General features: G+C 55.2%; 2 protein-coding genes across 7 annotated transcripts in view; one reads left to right on the top strand and one right to left on the bottom strand.

The window, feature by feature from the left end:
• Positions 1 to 6888, top strand: part of ADORA1 (adenosine A1 receptor) — a 39951-nt gene extending 33063 nt beyond the window's left edge. For all 4 annotated transcript variants that reach the window (XM_003893276.3, XM_021928454.2, XM_031656876.1 and 1 more), the window contains one exon: positions 4766 to 6888. In XM_003893276.3, coding sequence (XP_003893325.1) covers positions 4766 to 5405 — 640 coding nt within the window. In that variant the 3' untranslated portion in view covers positions 5406 to 6888. The remainder of the gene's footprint in view (positions 1 to 4765) is intronic.
• Positions 6889 to 7274: 386 nt separating this feature from the next.
• MYBPH (myosin binding protein H) lies at positions 7275 to 18632 on the bottom strand. 3 transcript variants are annotated; one of them, XM_031656860.1, is made up of 13 exons: positions 18502 to 18632; positions 18107 to 18197; positions 15037 to 15265; positions 14813 to 14947; positions 13917 to 14084; positions 11417 to 11505; positions 10851 to 11046; positions 10529 to 10668; positions 9759 to 9918; positions 8716 to 8852; positions 8369 to 8555; positions 8087 to 8137; positions 7275 to 7554 (listed from the first exon to the last, which is right to left on the bottom strand). In XM_031656860.1, exons 3-12 carry the CDS (start codon positions 15239 to 15241, stop codon positions 8121 to 8123), a joined length of 1434 nt encoding a protein of 477 aa, XP_031512720.1. In that variant the 5' UTR covers positions 15242 to 15265; positions 18107 to 18197; positions 18502 to 18632; the 3' UTR covers positions 7275 to 7554; positions 8087 to 8120. The 3 variants fall into 3 exon arrangements, with proteins under 3 accessions (XP_031512720.1, XP_009187783.2, XP_003893322.2); XM_009189519.4 differs by lacking the exons at positions 18107 to 18197; positions 18502 to 18632 and having other exon boundaries at positions 10890 to 11046; positions 15037 to 15371; XM_003893273.5 differs by lacking the exons at positions 18107 to 18197; positions 18502 to 18632 and having other exon boundaries at positions 15037 to 15369.
• Positions 18633 to 18661: the final 29 nt, after the last annotated feature.

The following is an 18661-nucleotide window of genomic DNA, read 5'->3' as shown; positions in this document are numbered from 1 at the left end:
GTTGTGCTGAAGTATCAATAAAACCATGTCTATAAAGTCAGCGCCCAGGGCTGGGCGCAGTGGCGCACGCCTATAATCCCAGCACTTTGGGAGGCCAGAGCAGGAGGATCACTTGAGCCCTGGAGTTTGAGATCAGCCTGGTCAACATAGTGAAACCCCCATCTCTACAAAAACACTTAAAAATAACTAGGTATGGTGGCCCACACTTGTCCCCACTACTGAGGAGGCTGAGGTGGAAGGATCTCTTGAGCCCAGGAGTTTGAGGTTACAGTTAACTGTGATTGCACCACTGCAATCCAGCCTAGGAGACAGAGTGAGAGCCTATCTCTTAAATAAATAAATAAATAAATAGTGCCCAGCGCATAGAAATGAATGTTAACGCTTACCAGCATTTTTATTGTTGTTATTATTGATCAGATAACTATTATTTTCGAACTCCTTCCTCACTTAGCCTCCAGAATCTCCCACCCCTCCTATGGCAGCCCTGCCAGGGTGTCCTGGGAAGAACCAATGGCTCTCTCTGCCCTGCCCTATTTGGACACAGGATTTGTAGACTTCGTTCCCTCATTTCCACCTCTAAACCATATTGACACTCTTGCAGCAGCTATGATATGAAATCCTTTTCTGTTCAGCCACCAGCTCTTGCCAGCACTGAGAGGCTCAACAGGAACCCCCTTCCATTTCTTTCCTCAAGCGATCCCTTTGCCTCTCAGGGTCTCTGTAGACCATTGCTCTGGGGACTCAGTCTTTTCATGTTATCATCATCAATAAGAAGTTCCGACTAATAAACTAATTCATACTATGGAGTTCATGTCATTTCAGCTTTTAAAAATAACACACAAGTGGGCGTGGTGGCTCATACCTGTAATTCCAGAACTTCAGGAGGTCGAGGGGGAAGAATTGCTTGAGCACAAGGTACTCGAGATCAACCTGGGCAACACAGGGAGACCCCGTCTCAATAAACTAAATAAATAAATAGCACACAGAGAAGGCAACTCTTAACCCAAAGGAATGTCTCATTCCTTGTGGGATTTTATGCACTTTGAAGGAGATTCTCGAGGTGGGGCTCTCCCTGGTTGCCTCAGGGCTATTTTTCTTTTTGAGACAGAGTTTCACTCTTGTTGCCCAGGCTGGAGTGCAATGGTGCAATCTCACAATCTCGGCTCACTGCAACCTCTGCCTCCTGGGTTCAAGCAATTCTCCTACCTTGGCCTCCCGAGTAGCTGGGATTACAAGCATGCGCCACCATGCCTGGCTAATTTTGTTTTTTTTTTTTTTTTTTAGTAGAGACAGGGTTTCACCATGTTGCCCAGGCTGGTCTTGAACTCCTGACCTCACGTGATCCTGCCTCAGGCTCCCAAAGTGCTGGGATTACAGGCATGAGCCACTGCACCCGGTTCCCTCAGGGCTATCGTTAAGGCACTGTCTGCCCTGCTGGCCTGTGGATGGGGCCCCACTTGGTGTTTTCCTGTCTCTGTTCCGTTGCTCTCCCGTTCGTGCACGCCTCAGCTGCATACTCCTGAGAGCAGCATCACCCTGCTTAGCTCCCAGCACAGCCCTCGGGGATGCTGTGGACTTGGGAGGGGCATTCCCAAGTCAGAGGCACCTTCCATACACCCTGACCCCATGCATGCCCCAGGACTTGCAGCCTCTGCTTCCTTTCCCACGTGTAAGGAGAGGTGAGCTTCTCCCCTGGCCCTGGGAGGCAGCCCTTCCTGTGAGAGCCTGCCCCACCTCAGCCAAGGTCTTGGGTCCAGCCCTTTCCCACAAGGGAGAAAATAGCAAGAAAAACAGATGAGAGCTGATACCCTAAGCTGCAGGGTCTGCTGGGACTGGGTACTGGAGGAGCCCCAGGAAAGCTTTAACCCCGGGGGCTCCAGGCGGTCAGAAGGGTGAGGGGTGAGGAGAGAAGAGGGGAGGGAGCCACCTCTGTAGCTAGAAGTTGTCTCTTCCCTCTCTCCTGTCAGTGTCTAGACTGTCACTGTCTACCTCTCCTCTCTCCATAGGTCATCACTGCCCTGATGTCAGTCCCAGGCTAGATCCCTCAATCCATAGGCTGGACGGCAGCACCAGAGGTCACCTGGCCCACCCCACTGACTCTGGGTGGTGCCTTCCTTGGGCAAGGTCTAGAAGTTCCCCTTTTAAATATAATAGGCAAGGGATATTTTCAACCTGCCAATCATCTGTATCTCAGCAACCCACAGTCAGCCTGGCACCCTGAAGGTGAGCTGGGCTTGGAGTCAGGAGACCCAGGCCAGTGGAGCTTCTAATCTGTGAAATGGGCATTCCCTTGTCTGCTGTGCTCACCACAGCAGCGGTTATGGGGATTACCCGAGATAGGACTGAGAAAGGGATTTGTACATGATAAATGTGGTATAAATAGCAGATGTGATGGGTGGTAGGGGTAGGCAGGACACCTGGCCCCGTCCTCTCTGCAGCAGCAGCTGTCTTTCCCTGCTGAGGTTCACCTGGGGATCTGGCCCTGCTCTCCGCTGTGTGGCTGCTGAGATAGCATCTCTCAGCCTTCAGAATGACCACCGTTCCTTTGGTCTTTTCCTGTAGACTCACTCCCGGAACTTTTTCCACCATATCTGAGAGGACACGTGGGGAACACTTTGAGATGGTCAGGAACAAGATGTGAGGAAGATGTTTAAATAGCCGTTAGGCTGTGTTTGCTGAGCATCCAGAGATACTGGAGTTTTCCAGGTGGCCATTTGTCTAGGAGCTTGGAGGGGTAAGAAGAGCTCAGGCAAAGGAATACTGGTTGGGTGTTTACAGAGTACTTGCACACGTAGTATCTCATTTGATCCTCCCCCTCTGAAGTAGGTCTCTTTTACAGAGGAGACATTGATCTAGCAAGTTGCAGACTGGCGGCCCAAGTTTGGGTCTTCTGACTCACAGTGTCTGCACCAGGCCTGGCCATTCTGCTGAGGATACAGAGGAGGGAAAGGGCTTCAATTACAGCAAGAGAGTGAGGATTGGATCTAAGAAAACTTCAGAGTCACAAGTGAACCAGTCACCTCTCAAGGCCCCTTGGTGGTGGTTTGGGGCACAAGAATCCTATGATCACAGAGTAGGAGAGGGGAACTGCTCCGAAGGTGTTGGAGTCATCTAGTCCTCAATTTCTTCACTGGGACAATGAAGGGATAGAAAATGAGATTCCAAAGGTCTCTTCTAGTCCTTATCTTCTAGATGGGGTGGAGAGGGGGCATCTGGTTCCTCCCACTCTGCAAATTGTCTCCCTTCCTACTTCTATAGCCTTCACAGAGCAGGTGGGCTTTGATGGATGGTAAAGGATCTAGGAGAAGCATTGTCTGGGGTGAGACAGACTTTAAGCATCATCACCATGCAGGAGAAAGCCGCAGATTCTGCATCCCTGGGGCAGAAGGAAATGGTCGGCAGCCTCTCCCTTCACACTCCTGGGTCTCAGAAGCTGTTTACATGCTCAGGAGGGCACTCCATCCATTTCAGAAGCTACTTTGGAAAATAACAACTGGGCAAGCTGCTGCTGCTCAGCCGGCTCCTCAGCACAGAGCTGGCGAGACCCAGCCCTTGGCACTGTCTCCAAGGCCAGTGTATAGGCAGAAGCCATGATGGCTGCTGGCTAGATTGGTTTAAAGGGAAGCAGGAACCCCTGAGATGTGAAAACGCCCAACCCTTGTGGCTCATGAGCAGCCTCGTCATCCAGATGTTACCATCTTCTTTGTGGGTCATGACATGAAAAAAGTTAGGCCCTTGACTCAACCTATTTCCTTTAAAGGACGTATCATGATCTGTAGTTGTCTTGTTTATTTTCTTGCTTTGGTGTTATCTGTCTCTTCACCCAAAATGTGAGATATGTAGAAGCAGGGATCTTTTATCTTATTCTCAGCACAGAGAGCAATGCCTAGCACAGAAAGCACTTGACAAATGCTTGCTGAATGAATGCATTCATGTATGCGTGCGTAAATGCATGAATGAATGAGTGAAAGTATCCAGCATGTAGTAGATGCTCAGTGAATATCAGTTTTCTTTCCTGAGCATCATTTCCAGTTAGCTTGGGAGTGCAGGGCTGGTTCTTGAGATCAAGCCGTTAGGAGTTAAGTGCTGCACAGTGATTGGAAGGGGAAACAGGAGGTTAATGTAGAGGTGGGAGACAGGGTATGGCAGGGGAGTATGGGACAAGGTCAAGAGAAGGGGGGTTGTGTGAAAGATTTTTTGAAATGACAGTTGTGTCTGCTGGCCTAAGAGAAGGGATGGTTTGTTAATCACCTGGGTGTTTCGGTCAGTGTAGACATGTTTCAGGAAGCATGGAATGGCGCTGCCACCTTCCATGTGGCCTTGGGCAGATCCTGTGACTACTTTGAACCTCAGTTTCCTCATCTGTCGATTGGGTAGCCCTCATTCTGCCGGTGACTTCCTACGCGACGAAGGCTGTCATGAAGCAAGGGTGATATAACCAGTGGGGGCGTGCTGAGCGCATGGGAGGAATTTTTACTTTTCCTTGAAATTCCTAAAGGAGCTCCTCCGTGATTTTCTATTATTATTTTTGTCATTAATCAGGATTTCCTTTCTCTGCAGGAGAGTGAGCCAATGCATGGCAAGCACTAAATCTTAGATCCTGAAGACTCGGCCCTCAAGCAAAAGACATGCACCTCCCCACTCACTGGGCCCTGGATGGGGAGGGTGCTCCTCTTAGAGGCCCCTGGAGGCCAGGTGTGCCTCGGAGGGGCCTTTCGAGGCAGCTGGGAGGCAGATCCTGACACTCTGCCCTCTTCTCCCCCAGATACAAGATGGTGGTGACCCCCCGGAGGGCGGCGGTGGCCATCGCCGGCTGCTGGATCCTCTCCTTGGTGGTGGGGCTGACCCCTATGTTTGGCTGGAACAATCTGAGCGCGGTGGAGCGGGCCTGGGCAGCCAACGGCAGCATGGGGGAGCCCGTGATCAAGTGCGAGTTCGAGAAAGTCATCAGCATGGAGTACATGGTCTACTTCAACTTCTTTGTGTGGGTGCTGCCCCCGCTTCTCCTCATGGTCCTCATCTACCTGGAGGTCTTCTACCTAATCCGCAAGCAGCTCAACAAGAAGGTATCGGCCTCTTCTGGCGACCCGCAGAAGTACTATGGGAAGGAGCTGAAGATCGCCAAGTCGCTGGCCCTCATCCTCTTCCTCTTCGCTCTCAGCTGGCTGCCTTTGCACATCCTCAACTGCATCACCCTCTTCTGCCCATCCTGCCACAAGCCCAGCATCCTCACCTACATTGCCATCTTCCTCACGCACGGCAACTCAGCCATGAACCCTATCGTCTACGCCTTCCGCATCCAGAAGTTCCGCGTCACCTTCCTTAAGATTTGGAATGACCATTTCCGCTGCCAGCCTGCACCCCCCATTGACGAGGATCTCCCAGAAGAGAGGCCTGATGACTAGACCCCGCCTTCTGCTCCCACCAGCCCACATCCAGTGGGGTCTCAGTCCAGTCCTCACTTGCTCACTGTCCCGGGGGTCTCCCTGAGCCTGCCCCAGCTGGGCTGTGGGCCAGGGGCACGGGGGAGGCTCTGAAGAGATACCCGCAGGGTGTGGTCCCTCCACTAGGAGTTAACTACCCTATACTTCTGGGCCCTGCAGGAGGCTTGGGAGGGCAAGGATCCTACAGAGGGACCGGGTGTCCAGAGGCAAGAGTATCCTGAGCCTCCACCTGCCTGACCATCCCATGAGCAGTCCAGCGCTTCAGGGCTGGGCAGGTCCTGGGGAGGCCAAGACTGCAGAGGAGCCACCTGGGCTGGGAGAAGGTGCTTGGGCTTCTGCAGTGAGGCAGGGGTGTCTGCTTGTCTTAGATGTTGGTGGTGCAGCCCCAGGACCAAGCTTAAGGAGAGGAGAGCATCCCCTCTGAGACGGATGGAAGGAGAGAGGTCGAGGACGCATTGGCCTGGCTGTCTCTCCTGTTCTGTAGGAGAGGGTGGCCAGAGGCAGCTAAGGGGCAGGAATCAAGGAGCCTCCATTCCCAACTCTGAGGACTCTGGGCCCCAGGCCATACCAGGTGCTAGGGTGCCTGCTCTCCTTGCCCTGGGTCAGCCCAGGATTGTACGTGGGAGAGGCAGAAAGGGTAGATTCAGAAATCATTTCTGATATTTGCTGGAGTGCTGGCTCCATGCCCTGGGGAGTGAGCTTGGTGCGGTGGGTGCTGGCTTCAAACAGCCATGAGGTGGCAGCTCTGAGCCCTCCTTCTTGCCCTGAGTTTTCCAGGGAGGAGCCTGGAGTGTAATTACCTGTCATCTGGGCCACCAGCTCCACTGGCCCGCCCGATGCTGGGCCTGAACTGTCCTAGGTGACCCCATCTCTGCTGCTTCTGGGCCTAATGGAGAGGAGAACCCTAGACATTCTGCCTGCCTGGGGACGGGGTGGACGAAGGAAAGGGTCTGTAAGGACTCAGTGTTGACTGTGGGTCCCCCTGGGGTGGGTTTAGCAGGCTGCAGCAGGCAGAGGAGAGCACCCCCCGAGAGTGTGTGGGAGAAGGCCTTGCTGTCATGTGAATCCCTCAATACCCCTAGTATTTGGCTGGGTTTTCAGGGACTTTGGAAGCTCTATTGCAGGTGTCTGGGGGTCTAGGACTTTAGGGATCTGGGGAAGGACCAACCCATGCCCTGCCAAGCCTGGAGCCCCTGTGTTGGGGGGGTGAGGCAGGGAGCCTGGAGCCCCGGTGGAGGGGAGGTAAGGCGGGGGAGCCTGGAGCCCCTGTGGGGGGGGGGGCGAGGCAGGGGAGGGGAGGTGGTCACTGAGTTGACCTTCTGAACATGAGTGTCAACTCCAGGCCTTGCTTCCAGGCCCTTCCCTCTGTTGGAAAGGGGGTGTGCCCTGGCTCCCAAGGGAGGCCCATGTGACTAATAAAAAACTGTGAACCCTGTGGAGAGCACATTGCTGGGCGCCCACCCCCACCACTGTTGAGGGCAACAAGACAGCTTTAGCAGAGAGGAAGCAATGGCGGGGGCCGGGAGGAGCTGCGAGAGTGGGCCTCTGGAGGCGTTCAAGGAAGGAAGGTTCCAGAGAGGGTGTGTCTGTTTCCATAGTTACACACTTGGGGTAGCAAACCCTGATCAGGAAGTGAGATCCTGAAAACTCACATGTCCAGAACCCCCACCCCCCGCCCCAGCCATGACATCCTGAGACCTCTCCCACTGGCATCTTCCCCATGGTGACATATCTGGAGAACCCCTCATGGTGAAACATTCAGACACCCCCGCCTCCTGGTGACACAGCACCTCCCCCTAGATGATGTTGCTCAGTGGCACAGAGGCCCCGCACTGTAACACCACGCATCTTTATTGGAGTGCTTCCCACCCAGTGCGCAACTCCGCAGGGCACTCCAATCTCTGCGCCTTCCAGCACCCCTTGAGCCCAGATAGCATGGCCCGGGGCCTACCAGGCCCAGTCCTGAGTTCTGGACAACAGCCTCTGTGGGAGGGAGGCCAGCAGGTACCAGGGGCAGTTCCATCAGCCATCGCTATGGAAGTGGGGGTCTTGGACATCTCTGGAGTTTGACTGTGGGCCTGGCGGACCTGACCCTTCAGGCCTGCAGCACCTGGAGAAGGACATGCTTCCTGAGCCCCTGGTGTGAGCAGAGCTCAGCTGCAGGCCAGAGAAGTGCAGAGAGGGGAGGGGGAGCAGCACCCTCTTTCTCACCAGGCCTCCCTCCCTCAGGACCAAGCCCAGGTCTGAACTCTGCCCACTGCAGTTCTAGATACTTCTGTACTTATGCAGAGCCGCAGAACCACCAGGGGAGGGAAGGCAGGGAAAGGTTGTTATCCCCAGTTTTCGGATGAGGAAATGTGTCCAGAGAGAACACCTTTGCTGAAGGTCACTCAGAGCTGGGAGCAGACTCTGGTCATGTGGCGGTCCACGGAATCAACCCCCTTCCGGACCACACTGGCATCGCCTGGCCCTGCAACGTCACTGCAAGTCTCTGGACATGCGTGCTAGTTGCCTGTGTCCTCAAGTTTGTACCCAGAGCTGACCACCACCTTCCCTTTTCACTCCCACCCCCTGCTCCCAGCCTCCTCTCTGTTTCCGTGCCACCCGCAGAGGTGACAGAGCGGGTGGGTCAGGCCATTTACCTGGCTCCTCATCACAGCCTCCTCCTGTGGCTCTTCAGTGCGTGGCTGAGGCTGGAAGAGAGGCTGCAGTTAGAGTTTGGGGGAAGTGGCGGGGAACTGACAAGGTTCACGGTTATACACCCTCTTCTACACCTGTCCACTCTCCCGCTTGGAAAGTAATCAGCACAGCCTGACCCCAATCTTACTACCCCTTCTCTTCTGCCTTGATTTTAAGCTCTCTGCTGCCTCTAGTTCAGCTCCAGAGAGGTGCTTACTCCTGTTCTCCCATCCTCAAACTCTCACCTTTGACCTCCAGCCGGCAGTCCACAGATGCCTCCCCCAGCACGTTGATGGCCTTGCAGGTGTAGACCCCAGAATCAAAGGGGCTGGGTTTCCGGATCTCTAGGGTGCAGACGCCTTGCTCAGAGAGGGCGCGGTATTTGGGGTTGCCCTGGATCTCCATCTTGTTTTTCATCCAGATAATCTTGGGCTGGGAGGCATGGTCAGAAGAGAGCTGGGGAGGTGTGGACTGGAGCGGGGCACTCAAAGGCTATCCCCAGGCTTAGGTGTGGATGCCTGGAGGATTCCTCAGCCCTGCTGTCCCCATCTGCCCCCACCAGCCCAGGGCACAGCAGGGCCTGGACCCTCACCTTGGGTGAAGCTCGGACACTGCAGAACAGCTGGGTGCTGTAGCCAGGGGTGGAGGTGTGGTCAGCCAGGGGCTGGGTGAATGAAGGGGCTTCTGAGAAGTCTCGCTCAATAAACCCTTTAGGTTTGGCAGCAATATCTGGGTTCAGGGGAGAAAGTCGGGTGAATCTGAGCTTACAGGAGTGAAGGAGACCTGTTAGGACTGACTGTGATCCACGATCTATGGATAGCAAGTCATGGCTTATTTGCGGGAACTTGGACAATCTCAAAGAGGCAGAGAGAGCTGAGACTGTAGCTGGGTGGGTCAGGGTGGTGAGCAGAGAAGAGAAGGTGGAAAAACCAGAGATGAGAGCATCTTGGCAGAAGGTGGAGGCTAGTAACTCAGAGATGCCATATTTCCTTTGTGTTTGTCATTGGAGACTTGACTGGCTTTCCTTTTCTAAACAAAAATTTCTTCCTAATTCTGTGCAGTTCAGGCTAGTGTTAAAAAAACTTTGCCTTCTGGAACCCACACAGACTGTGGGTCGGAGAGGGCCTCGGGGCACACAAGGGACAGGGAAAAGGGCCCAGGGTTTAACATTTGACGCAAGAGGGTCAGGTGCCTGTGTGGAGACAGTAAATACTCCTATCTTGTCCATCTATGTGGTGTGTATTAGGGTTGGGAGGCTTGTTTTTAGCAAACTCACCCTTTTTAGCACACTACCCATCCATGACCTGTGGGTCACCCTTTAGATTCCCTTCGGACACTCTCTGCCTGAAACTTGGCGGATGCACACACATCTCTGGAATAAGTACACAGCCTCCAAAGGGGCATCTTTCATTTGTGTGGATTTGCTCTGATGTGTTTGTTAAAATCAACCAACCACATCCACTACTTTACAGCCATTCTGTGCGTGTGTATGCATCATAGCTGTGGAGTGAGGGGACAGCCCGTGTTCCAGGGGCAGACGCCCAGGAGAAGCCCAGAGAGAGGGGTGCAGAGATGCCGAGGAAGAGGCAGGGACAGGGAGAGAGTTAGCACAGCCAGCTCTGGGCCCAAACCCACCTGCCTTCTGGATGTGGGCGAGCTCCTTGGTGATGGTGGCTGAGGCGCTGAGTCCACACAGGTTTTCTGAGAAGACCCGGAAGGAGTACGAGTTGCCGATGATGAGGTCAGAGATGGTGCAGGTGGTTGGGTGGTAGCGCTCCAGCACTGTGAACCATTGCTGCAGGGCCCTGGGCGTCACCCTCATTTCTCACCCCTGTCCTCGCCCTCCCTGCTTACCCTGGAGCCCTCTCCTCACAGGAACTCATTCCATGCCCCCAACCCTGGGATGCTGAACCATCCAGCTTTGGACCTCAGGGACATTGAATTGGAAGAAGGGCCCCCTGGGTCATTCAGGTGACCTCTGAAGGGTCCTCAGAGAATCCTAGAGCCTTCGCATGCAAAGTGTGGCCCACAGATGTGCAACTTCAGCATCACCTGGAAACTTCGTAGAAATGCAGGCCCTCAGCCCCCACCCTGGACCTACTGAGTCACACTCTGCCTCTTAGCAAGCTCCCCAGGTGACTCATGTGGACATTAAGATTTGAGAAGTGTGGCTCCGGAGCTTGAAAGGCTTCGGACAGCCTGGGCCAGCCCTCCTCACAGTCTTCAGGAGGCATCTGAGGTCCAGAGAGGAAAAGTCTTGTTAAGGGCCTCCTAGGGAGTCAGGTTAGCAGTGGGCAGACCAGAACTGGATCCCTAGACTCGGTCCCTAGACTCACTAGGATGGGCCTTCTCCACCACCTTGACCACTTCGTACCCTGACCCCACTCTGCCTCAGCCAGCCTCACCCCTGTCTTTTTGTCTGCCTTCTGCACCGTGTAGCCCAGGAGCTCTGTGTTGCCTGTGTCCTGGGGTGGCGTCCACTGAAGAGCAGCGTTGCAGCCCCAGACGTCCAGGAGCCGGATGCTGCTGGGAGGTCCAGGTTTCTCTGTAGGCCCAGAGTGCGAGGGGAAGTGAGCGTGAGGGCCAGGCTGGCCACAGAGCCCCTACATCCAAGATTTGGCTCCTGCCACACTCCCTTGGCCTGCTCCCATCAGCCGTCAGCTCTGGGATAGGAGGTCGGGGGCTCCAGGTCCCCCTTGAGGCAGCACTGTTCCCCTGGCTCCATACCAATCACCAGGATGTCAATGGCTGCCTTGGCCTCCAGACCTTCCACGTGCACGGTGAGCTCGTAGCGGCCCGAGTCGGAGCGCTGGGCCGAGCGAATGAAGAGGATGGAGTCCTGGTCCCCGGTGCGCACGCTCACCCGCTGGCTGTCCAGGGCATGGCCGTTGTGGGTCCATGTGGCCTGAGGCTTAGGCTTCCCCTGGCAGGGAGGAGCCCCCAGGGTGAGTGTAGAGAGGTGCCAGCGTCCCCACACCCCCTTAACTCCAGGAGTCTCAAGCTGTTCTCAGGGAAGCCTGTCCCTTTGGCCCTTCTCAGGAGGGGCAGCAGAGGCTGGAGCCACAGGGGCTGCCCTGAGCCACATCCTCCAGGTGTCCAGCCCGCTCTGGGGCCCACCTGCCCATCCCCAGGCTGAGAATCACCAATGAGTCATGTACATGATTGTGGGAGGATGAGGCCGTCTCACTGGGTCTCAGCCCAATCCTTGGAGATCCTGCCATTTCCTAGGCTCCCCTTAAATGGGGGCCCTGGTTCCCACCCAGCCTCTTACCCTTGGTGGGGGTAATACCCACCTGGAAGGGGATTTGCAGGTTGACCGTCTCTCCCACCTGGCGGATGTAGGTCTGACGGAGGTGGCGGGGGACACGGATCTTGGGGGCCTCTGGATCAAAGCAAGAGTCTGGGCTTAGCAGTGCAGTGGGGTGGCTGATTGGGGTTTCTGAGGTGGGGCAGGGGATAGCTGGTGAGGGATGCTGGCTGGGAGGAGGGTCCTGCGTGTGCCTGGCTGCCGTGGGGTCCCTCCTTGCAGGAAGGGTGAAACTTTCACTCCTGAGGTCTAGGGGCCCACGTCCCTTAAGGGAGCAGGAGGTTTCAGGAGGTCAGCGCCTCCACGGTGTGAACTGATAAGCATCCTGGGCACTCCCTTGGCGCCTCGACTCTGCCAGGATGGGATTTGCCTTGCAGCCCAGGCATTCCCAAGCACCAGATGGGCCCCAGCTGACTCTCTGTCTCCCCCTGCTGGGGAGCAGGTGCTGCACCTGTCCGGCTGCACTTCTAAGAAGGGGAGGCCACTGCTGTCTTCCTGCTCTAATACCCCCCACCCTCCACAAGCCCAGGACTTTCAGAGAAGTCCTTATGAAACCCTGTTTGTCCATTCCTCTGCCTCCAGGCCTTATTGAGAGGATTAGGATCTTTCCCTTCCTAAGTGAAGCCGGGGCAGGTATCCCCCCTTCTTCCTCTGTCACCCTCCCATAATCTGTTAGTCTCAGAGCTGGGAAGTCCTTCCTGAAGTCCTATTTCAGCCACCTGTTATGCTAAGGAATGACCTTCTGACCCTCACCTGGTCAGGGACAACCACTGAAGCCCCTGGGCATTCTAAAGGAAGCTGCAGTGGCCACCACCCCTGTCCCCTGGGGTGGGTGCTGGGCCCATGACTGAGGCTCCTTTGCAGCAAACAGGTGGCAGCAGTTGGTTGGTGGCACGCAGGGCGGAGGAGGATGAGACAGTGAGAAGGAACACGGTGTCTCTGAGGATTAGCTGAGTGGGCACTTGGCTCTGCGAGCTCAGGCATGGAATGCTCTAGGGACAGCTGCAGGGGGTCAAGAATGTTTGGCAGCTCCAGGTGGCTGAGGAGAGACAGCTGAGCAGTCAAGGATCCTGGACAGGGCCCCCACTCTGCCCTGCCCATGACAAGCCTGGCTGTTCCCCACTTATTCACAGCCTCCTCTCCCTCTTCTCTCCAGGAAATCCCCTTCTCTCCTGCCAGAGGAATTTGAATGGAGAAGTGGGTGCTGAGTCTAGCTGGGTCCATCAATGCTGGGCCTGAGGGGCCTCTCAGAGTCTGAGCTCCCTGGTTCCCTGGGGAAGCCCAGCACCCTCCCAACCAAGAGGCCTTCCTGGCATCTCCAAGACTAGAGTCGACACAGCCATACTGCAGCTGCCAGGTGGGGCCACATCTCACTCAGAGCCAAAGGCTGGGAATGTCCTTGGGTTTTGGGTGCCACCGGAGAAGATGCCCTGAAGTGCAGTGGGGCATGAGTGGTCCTGTGTAGGCATCAGACTCTGGGACTGCCAATAAAAGGCTGGGTGACCTCAAGGGATGCTCTGGGCTCCTTGGGATCTGCTTGGCCTCGATAGTCTATGAATCTAAGCTCCCTAACCCCATGGTTCCCATGTCTCTCAGGCCTCAGAGCTGAACATTTCCTTTTGAATCCAGACTTGACCCCTCCTGTGGATCCCCTCTCTTTCTGGAGGCCTTGTCTAGAGCTACAGAGTTCTGTTTAGCCTCTCCCAGGAACCATCCATCCCCTTGTGGAGGAACAAGAAGGAAGGTGGAGAAGGCCTCAGGCCACCTGCCTGCCTGTGTCTCTCCTCACCCTGGGGGACTGTGCTGTCCCCAGAGACCTCAGATCACACCAAATGACTCACTGTCATTAACAGACTGAAACCTGATCAGCTCTGGGAGGGGAGCAAGGGGAGGATTGAGGCTAATGCACCTTGCAAATAGAAATATTAGCAATGGGGATGGCAGCTGGCCTGCGGGGCCCCAGTGAGGTACGCCCTCTGCGATGGAGAAGTCCTCATGGACCTTTCGCAGACCCTCTTTTTCTTTCCACTAGGGCTGTGGTGGAACGAGGGGCAAGTAGGGCCTTCTGTCTGTTTCAAGACCTTTGAGAGAATCTGGAACCCAGGACACAGGAAATGGGCAGAAAATGAGTGTTTATGGCCACTGGAGGAATTGAGATTAGATGGGAGAAAGAACACATGGACCCTTAGCATTGAGCAGGAGACCCAGGGAACTTGACCTTTTGTTTCTGAGCATCAGGAAGCCCCTTCCTCAAGGCGTGGGGGCTGGACCACTCAGGGAAATGGTTTCTTAGACTTCCAGAGGCCCCTTGCTGCTGAGGAACCTGGAACTTTCTTCAGGCAAGATGTGATAGTGTGTGGCTTGTGCATGTGAGTGTGGGACGGGGGAAATGACTGCCTGGCTCCCTCTACCTGCTGGCCTCAGTTTCTCCATTAGAGGAGGTGTTTGGGAAGGGCTGGGGAGCTGAAGGCCAGGATGGGCTTTACCGATATTCTCTCGGATGTGGACGGGCTGGTCCAGCATGGCCGGCGGGCCAGCCCCTGCGGAACTCACTGCAGACACCCGCAGGAGGAGCTTGTCTCCCAGAGCCAGGTTCCGCACGGTCTGCTGGGTCACCATCATGGGCCGGGCACTCACAGGCACCCACTCTGAGGCTGAGGGGATGGAGAGAGTGTGAGGTCTTGGCAGTGTGGCCACAGGCGCCCCTCTCCATGGGGCTTCTTTGCCTGCTGGTGATCTGGGGAAATCGGCCTCCCTCTCTGGGCCTCATTTTTCCCTTCTTTACCTTCCCTGACTTCTTGTCAAATGGCATAAAAGACACCTGATGTTAGAGCCCTGAAATCATGGCCAGAGATGAGGTTGTTGAAGCCCAGAGAGGGTTGGACACAATTGCAAAGTCACACAGCAAGGTAGGGGCAGAGGCAGAGGCAGAGGCCAGGCTGGACTTGGGCCATGGAGGGGGACAGTGGCATAAGGGATGTAGCCCCCATACTCCCACCCCATTCCTGCTTTCTCCTCACTGTCTCTTATGCTAACATTCCCCTCTCCTGCTCCTCCCTCTCCACTTCCTACACTTCAGGGTCCTCTGAGACTTAGCACTTCCTTCCCTTCTTGCCAAAGGAGAACCCAGAGTCCCCTTACCCTTCTCTTACTCAGAGACTCCTTGGAACTGCAGACAAGGGAGCCCCTCAACCCACCCACCTACCCTTTCTTACTCTCCTGCTGGTGGAGCAAGAAAGGATAGGTGGGTTGAGGAGCCCACCGCTTGCATCACCCCCTTCTGTGTCTCTCCCAGACTGACCAACAGGGCCTGCGCACTTGTCCCTGCAACCCTCCATGACAACCTCCCCTGGGTGTATGCAAGACTTAGCCCAGAACTCACCCCCCTCTCTGCAGAGCTCCAGCACATAGCCCTGGAGGCCCAGCCTCCCCAGCCTCTCTGGGGGCTCCCAGCTCACAGTCACAGAGCTGTTGCTCACATCCTCCAGGGTCAGCAGCAGTGGGGCACTGGGGACATCTGGGGAGATGAAGAGGTTCATGGCCAAGAGCTCCCCTCCACCCCTGACATGCCTGCCTCCCTCCTTCCCCTGCCCCACCTTCAGTCACCTTCACTTGGGGGTGCAGGCTTAGTGGTTGCGGGGGCTGCAGGGGCCTGAGGGGCAGGGGCCTGCGGCTTGGGCACCTGCTCTTCCCCGGTGGACTCTGATACTGCCACTTCTCCGGGAGGCTCTGCGGTGGGCACCTTGGCAGATTCAGATGCGGTCTCCTCTGGATTGCAGGCAGGGTCCTCGGAGGTGGTTTTTTCCATCATTGCTGGACTGGCTGGGGGGCCAGGCTGGAGTGTGCAGGGGTCAGCCGTTGGGGGGCCTGGGCCTCTAGGGTGCCCAGGACACCTAGGTCCAGGCTTATATAGTCAGGGGCTGCCCCACCCCCAGCAAACGATTCCCAGCTGTGGGGTCAGGTCAAGCAGAAGGACTGGAGGGTGGAGAGGAGCCCAGGCCAGGAATAGCTCTGGGGGAGGAACCACAAGGGCCCCTTGAGGAGTCACTCCGTCATCCATCACCCCGACTGGCCTTCAGCAGCCAGGGTGCTGGTGCCCAGCTGGGGGAGGGCGCAGATGGGTGAGATGGGACATCAAGCAGGCCATGTGCCAGGTGTCAGGGCAATGGGAGGAAGAACTTCTATCTGGAGAATGAGCCCAGCTCAGGCTCTGTGTGTCTGGCCTCTATGGAGCCACTTGTGCCCAGAGCTTCTCAGACTGGGTGCTGGGGCCCTGAGAGTTTGGAACAGTCTTCCTTGTGAGCACTCCCAGCTTTGCCTCTGGGGCCCACATTCCCTGGGCTCCCACAGTTCCCAGGGACTCTTGCCTGTGCTGTATGAGGCTGAGGGTCCTAGAGAGGGAGGGAATTGAGATGCTGAGAGTGGAGCTGCTCAGAGGATGGTCCTCCAGCATTGGAACTAAGAAAGGGGGACTAAGTCCCCTGGCTCCTGTCTCTGTTGGGGGGCTGGTAAGGAGCTGGTCTCCCCTGATGCCTGCCGTGGGCCTCAGTTTTCCACCTATTACAGAGAACCCCTTGCCCTTCGGGGTGGGGTGCAGTCGTAGGCAGATCTTGAAGACGCCCCAGTGGAGGAGAGCACTCTGAAGCTTCTAGACTCTTCCAAGCAGGCTGTGGGCATGGGCTTTCTCAGTGTGCCAAAGGAGGCAGATATGGCCAGATTTCTAGTTGTTGATTCATTTACTCAATAAAATGTTAAGACTGGGAATCACTGGAAAGCCAGAAAATACCATGTGTCAGGAAGGAGGGAGAGCATTAAGAACTTTTATTGCTGGTGTTGGAGCAGTCACTCTGGAAAATGTGAGAGTTTTACTAGTGCCTAGTAAAATGGATGAGGTGCCTACTCCGTGACCCAGCCGTGCCACTCATGTAACACCCACACATGCCCCAGGAGCCGTGAAGAAGAAGGTTCATGGCAATGTCATTTGTACTTGTAAAATGTGGGGGGAAACAGCTGTCCCTCAACAATGTGATGGATAAATAACTGTGGAGTGTTTATGCAAATATAAAGCAAAGCATGGGGTCAAATGAGCAACTTCAGCTACTCACAGACCCAGTGAGAGCAGAAGAGCAAGGCACACAGAAATGGTGCGTCTCATCTGTCTCATCTACATTAAAGCCAAATGCAGTCAACACCGGGCTCTCTTCTTCAAGGTGCATCCGTGGGTGGTAAGGCCAGAAAGGAAGATGAGGCCAGTACAAAAGTTAGGATGGCGATGGCCTCTAGGCGGAGGAACAGGGTGTATGTGATCATGGTGGCTGCAGGGGTGCTAATGAGGTTTCCTTTCCTGACCTGGGTGGTGGTTACACAGGTTCTCACTACATAGTCATTCTTCAAATCAAACAAATACATCTATGCACTCTTTAGCATGTAAGACGTGCTCACAATGTAAAAATAAGTAAATGTGATTTATTCAGGGGCCTCAGCAGCATGCATGCTCTTCCCTTTCCTGGGGACTGGGGACACCAGGGTGTGGCTGCCTCTCAACCCTGCTGTCTCGGCTGGGGAGTGGCAGTGCAGGGCCTGGGAGCCTCTGGATCTGGCCCTCCCTAGATGGCCTTGCCTTCTGCTAGATGACTCCATGTCTTGCCAGGCAGAGAGCGGGTCCTGGAACCACAAGGGCCCCTTGAGGAGTCACTCCCTCATCCATCACCCCGACTGGCCTTCAACAGCCAGGGTGCTGGTGCCCAGCTGGTCCGATCTCCATCCTTGGCCTCTGACTCTGCAGCTATAAGCGAATGTGACTAACCCCACAGGACCCTGAGTCAGCCCTGGAGAGCCTGTCCCAGGCGGGGGGAAGGGCGGCCCCAGGGGAGGGCGGTTGGCTGCCCGTGAGGGCTTGCAGCCCTGGGGTTTCAAAGATCCCTGTGTGGTGGGGTGGGCAGTGGCAGGGATTAGGGAATGCTTGGCCCCACCAGCCAAAGGTGAAATGCCAGGTACCCCCTCCCCACACCCCACCGCACGCCTTGCCGAGTCCTTGCTTTCTTCGCCTTCAGCAGGGCTATGACCTTGGGATCAGTAGCATCTGCCCAGCTCCAGCTGGTTCAGATTTCAGATATTTCCTCCTTCCCTCCACTTCAAACCAGAGTCACAAACCATCACGCCAACTTGTGATTATCCCAAGTCACAGATAATCCAAACATCAGAGAATCCACAAATCAATTCTCTTTAGTTTTGGAGTGTATATCTGGAGTCTCTTTGGATAAAGGCATTCCTGGGGCTCTGGGAATTCAACAGAAGCCTGATGAGAGCATCTCCATCTCATAAAGGCTGGAAATCTGTCTATTCTTCTGAACCACCCCATCACATCCTCCCGACCTCCTATCTCAGTCCAGCTTGAGCAGAGGTACTTTGATCTCTGGATGGGTGTAGGGATGAGTGTTAGGGGAGGGATGAGCAGAACAAAGAGCTAAGCCCAGCCCTAGGACTGCTGACAGATTTCAGTCCAGCAACGGAATGGGCTGCTTCCAAGGTAATGAGCTGCCCCTCACTGGGAGGCTGGAGGGCCATCTCTTAACCACTTTGAAGGGACTCCAGTCCCAATAGGCAGGAAGGGTGCATGAGATGACATCTGCATTTCCTGCTGGCCCTGAGGGTCCAGGGTTCAGGGCTTTCTAACCTGGTCCTGTGATGAGCTCCCACCACCTTCCCGTGGGTCAGAAGAGATGGAGTGTTGGGATGAAAAGACTTCTTTCCCAGGGCCTGCTAACCTTCAGGAAACATAAAAAGTTTCTTTCAATAGGGAATTTAATTTAGAAATCTGGATGGCAATGACTTTTTTTTTTTTTTTTTTTTTTTTGAGACAGAGTCTCCCTCTGTCGCCCAGGCTGGAGTGCAGTGGTGTGATCTTGGCTCACTGCAAGCTCCACCTCCCGGGTTCAAGCCATTCTCTCGCTTCAGCCTCCCGAGTAGCTGGGACTACAGGCACCCACCACCACGCCCAGCTAATTTTTTAATATTTTTAGTAGAGACAGGGTTTCACCATGCTAGCCAGGATGGTCTTGATCTACTGACCTTGTGATCCACCCTGACTCGGCCTCTTAATATTTGGAAGGTCATCAGCCATGCTTGGGTTAAGTCCAAGGCAGGTGAATCTGAGGATGCTGGCCTCCCACTGGGGCTCTCTGCGGCTAGGCAGAGGACATGGTGGCCTCATCTCTGCAAGCTCAGGGGT

The sequence above is a fragment of the Papio anubis genome, chromosome 1, assembly GCF_008728515.1.
Source record: "Papio anubis isolate 15944 chromosome 1, Panubis1.0, whole genome shotgun sequence".
NCBI classification, from domain to species: domain Eukaryota; kingdom Metazoa; phylum Chordata; class Mammalia; order Primates; family Cercopithecidae; genus Papio; species Papio anubis.
The sequence above is the reverse complement of the archived record's forward strand: the minus strand, read 5'-3'. Positions and strand labels throughout refer to the sequence as shown.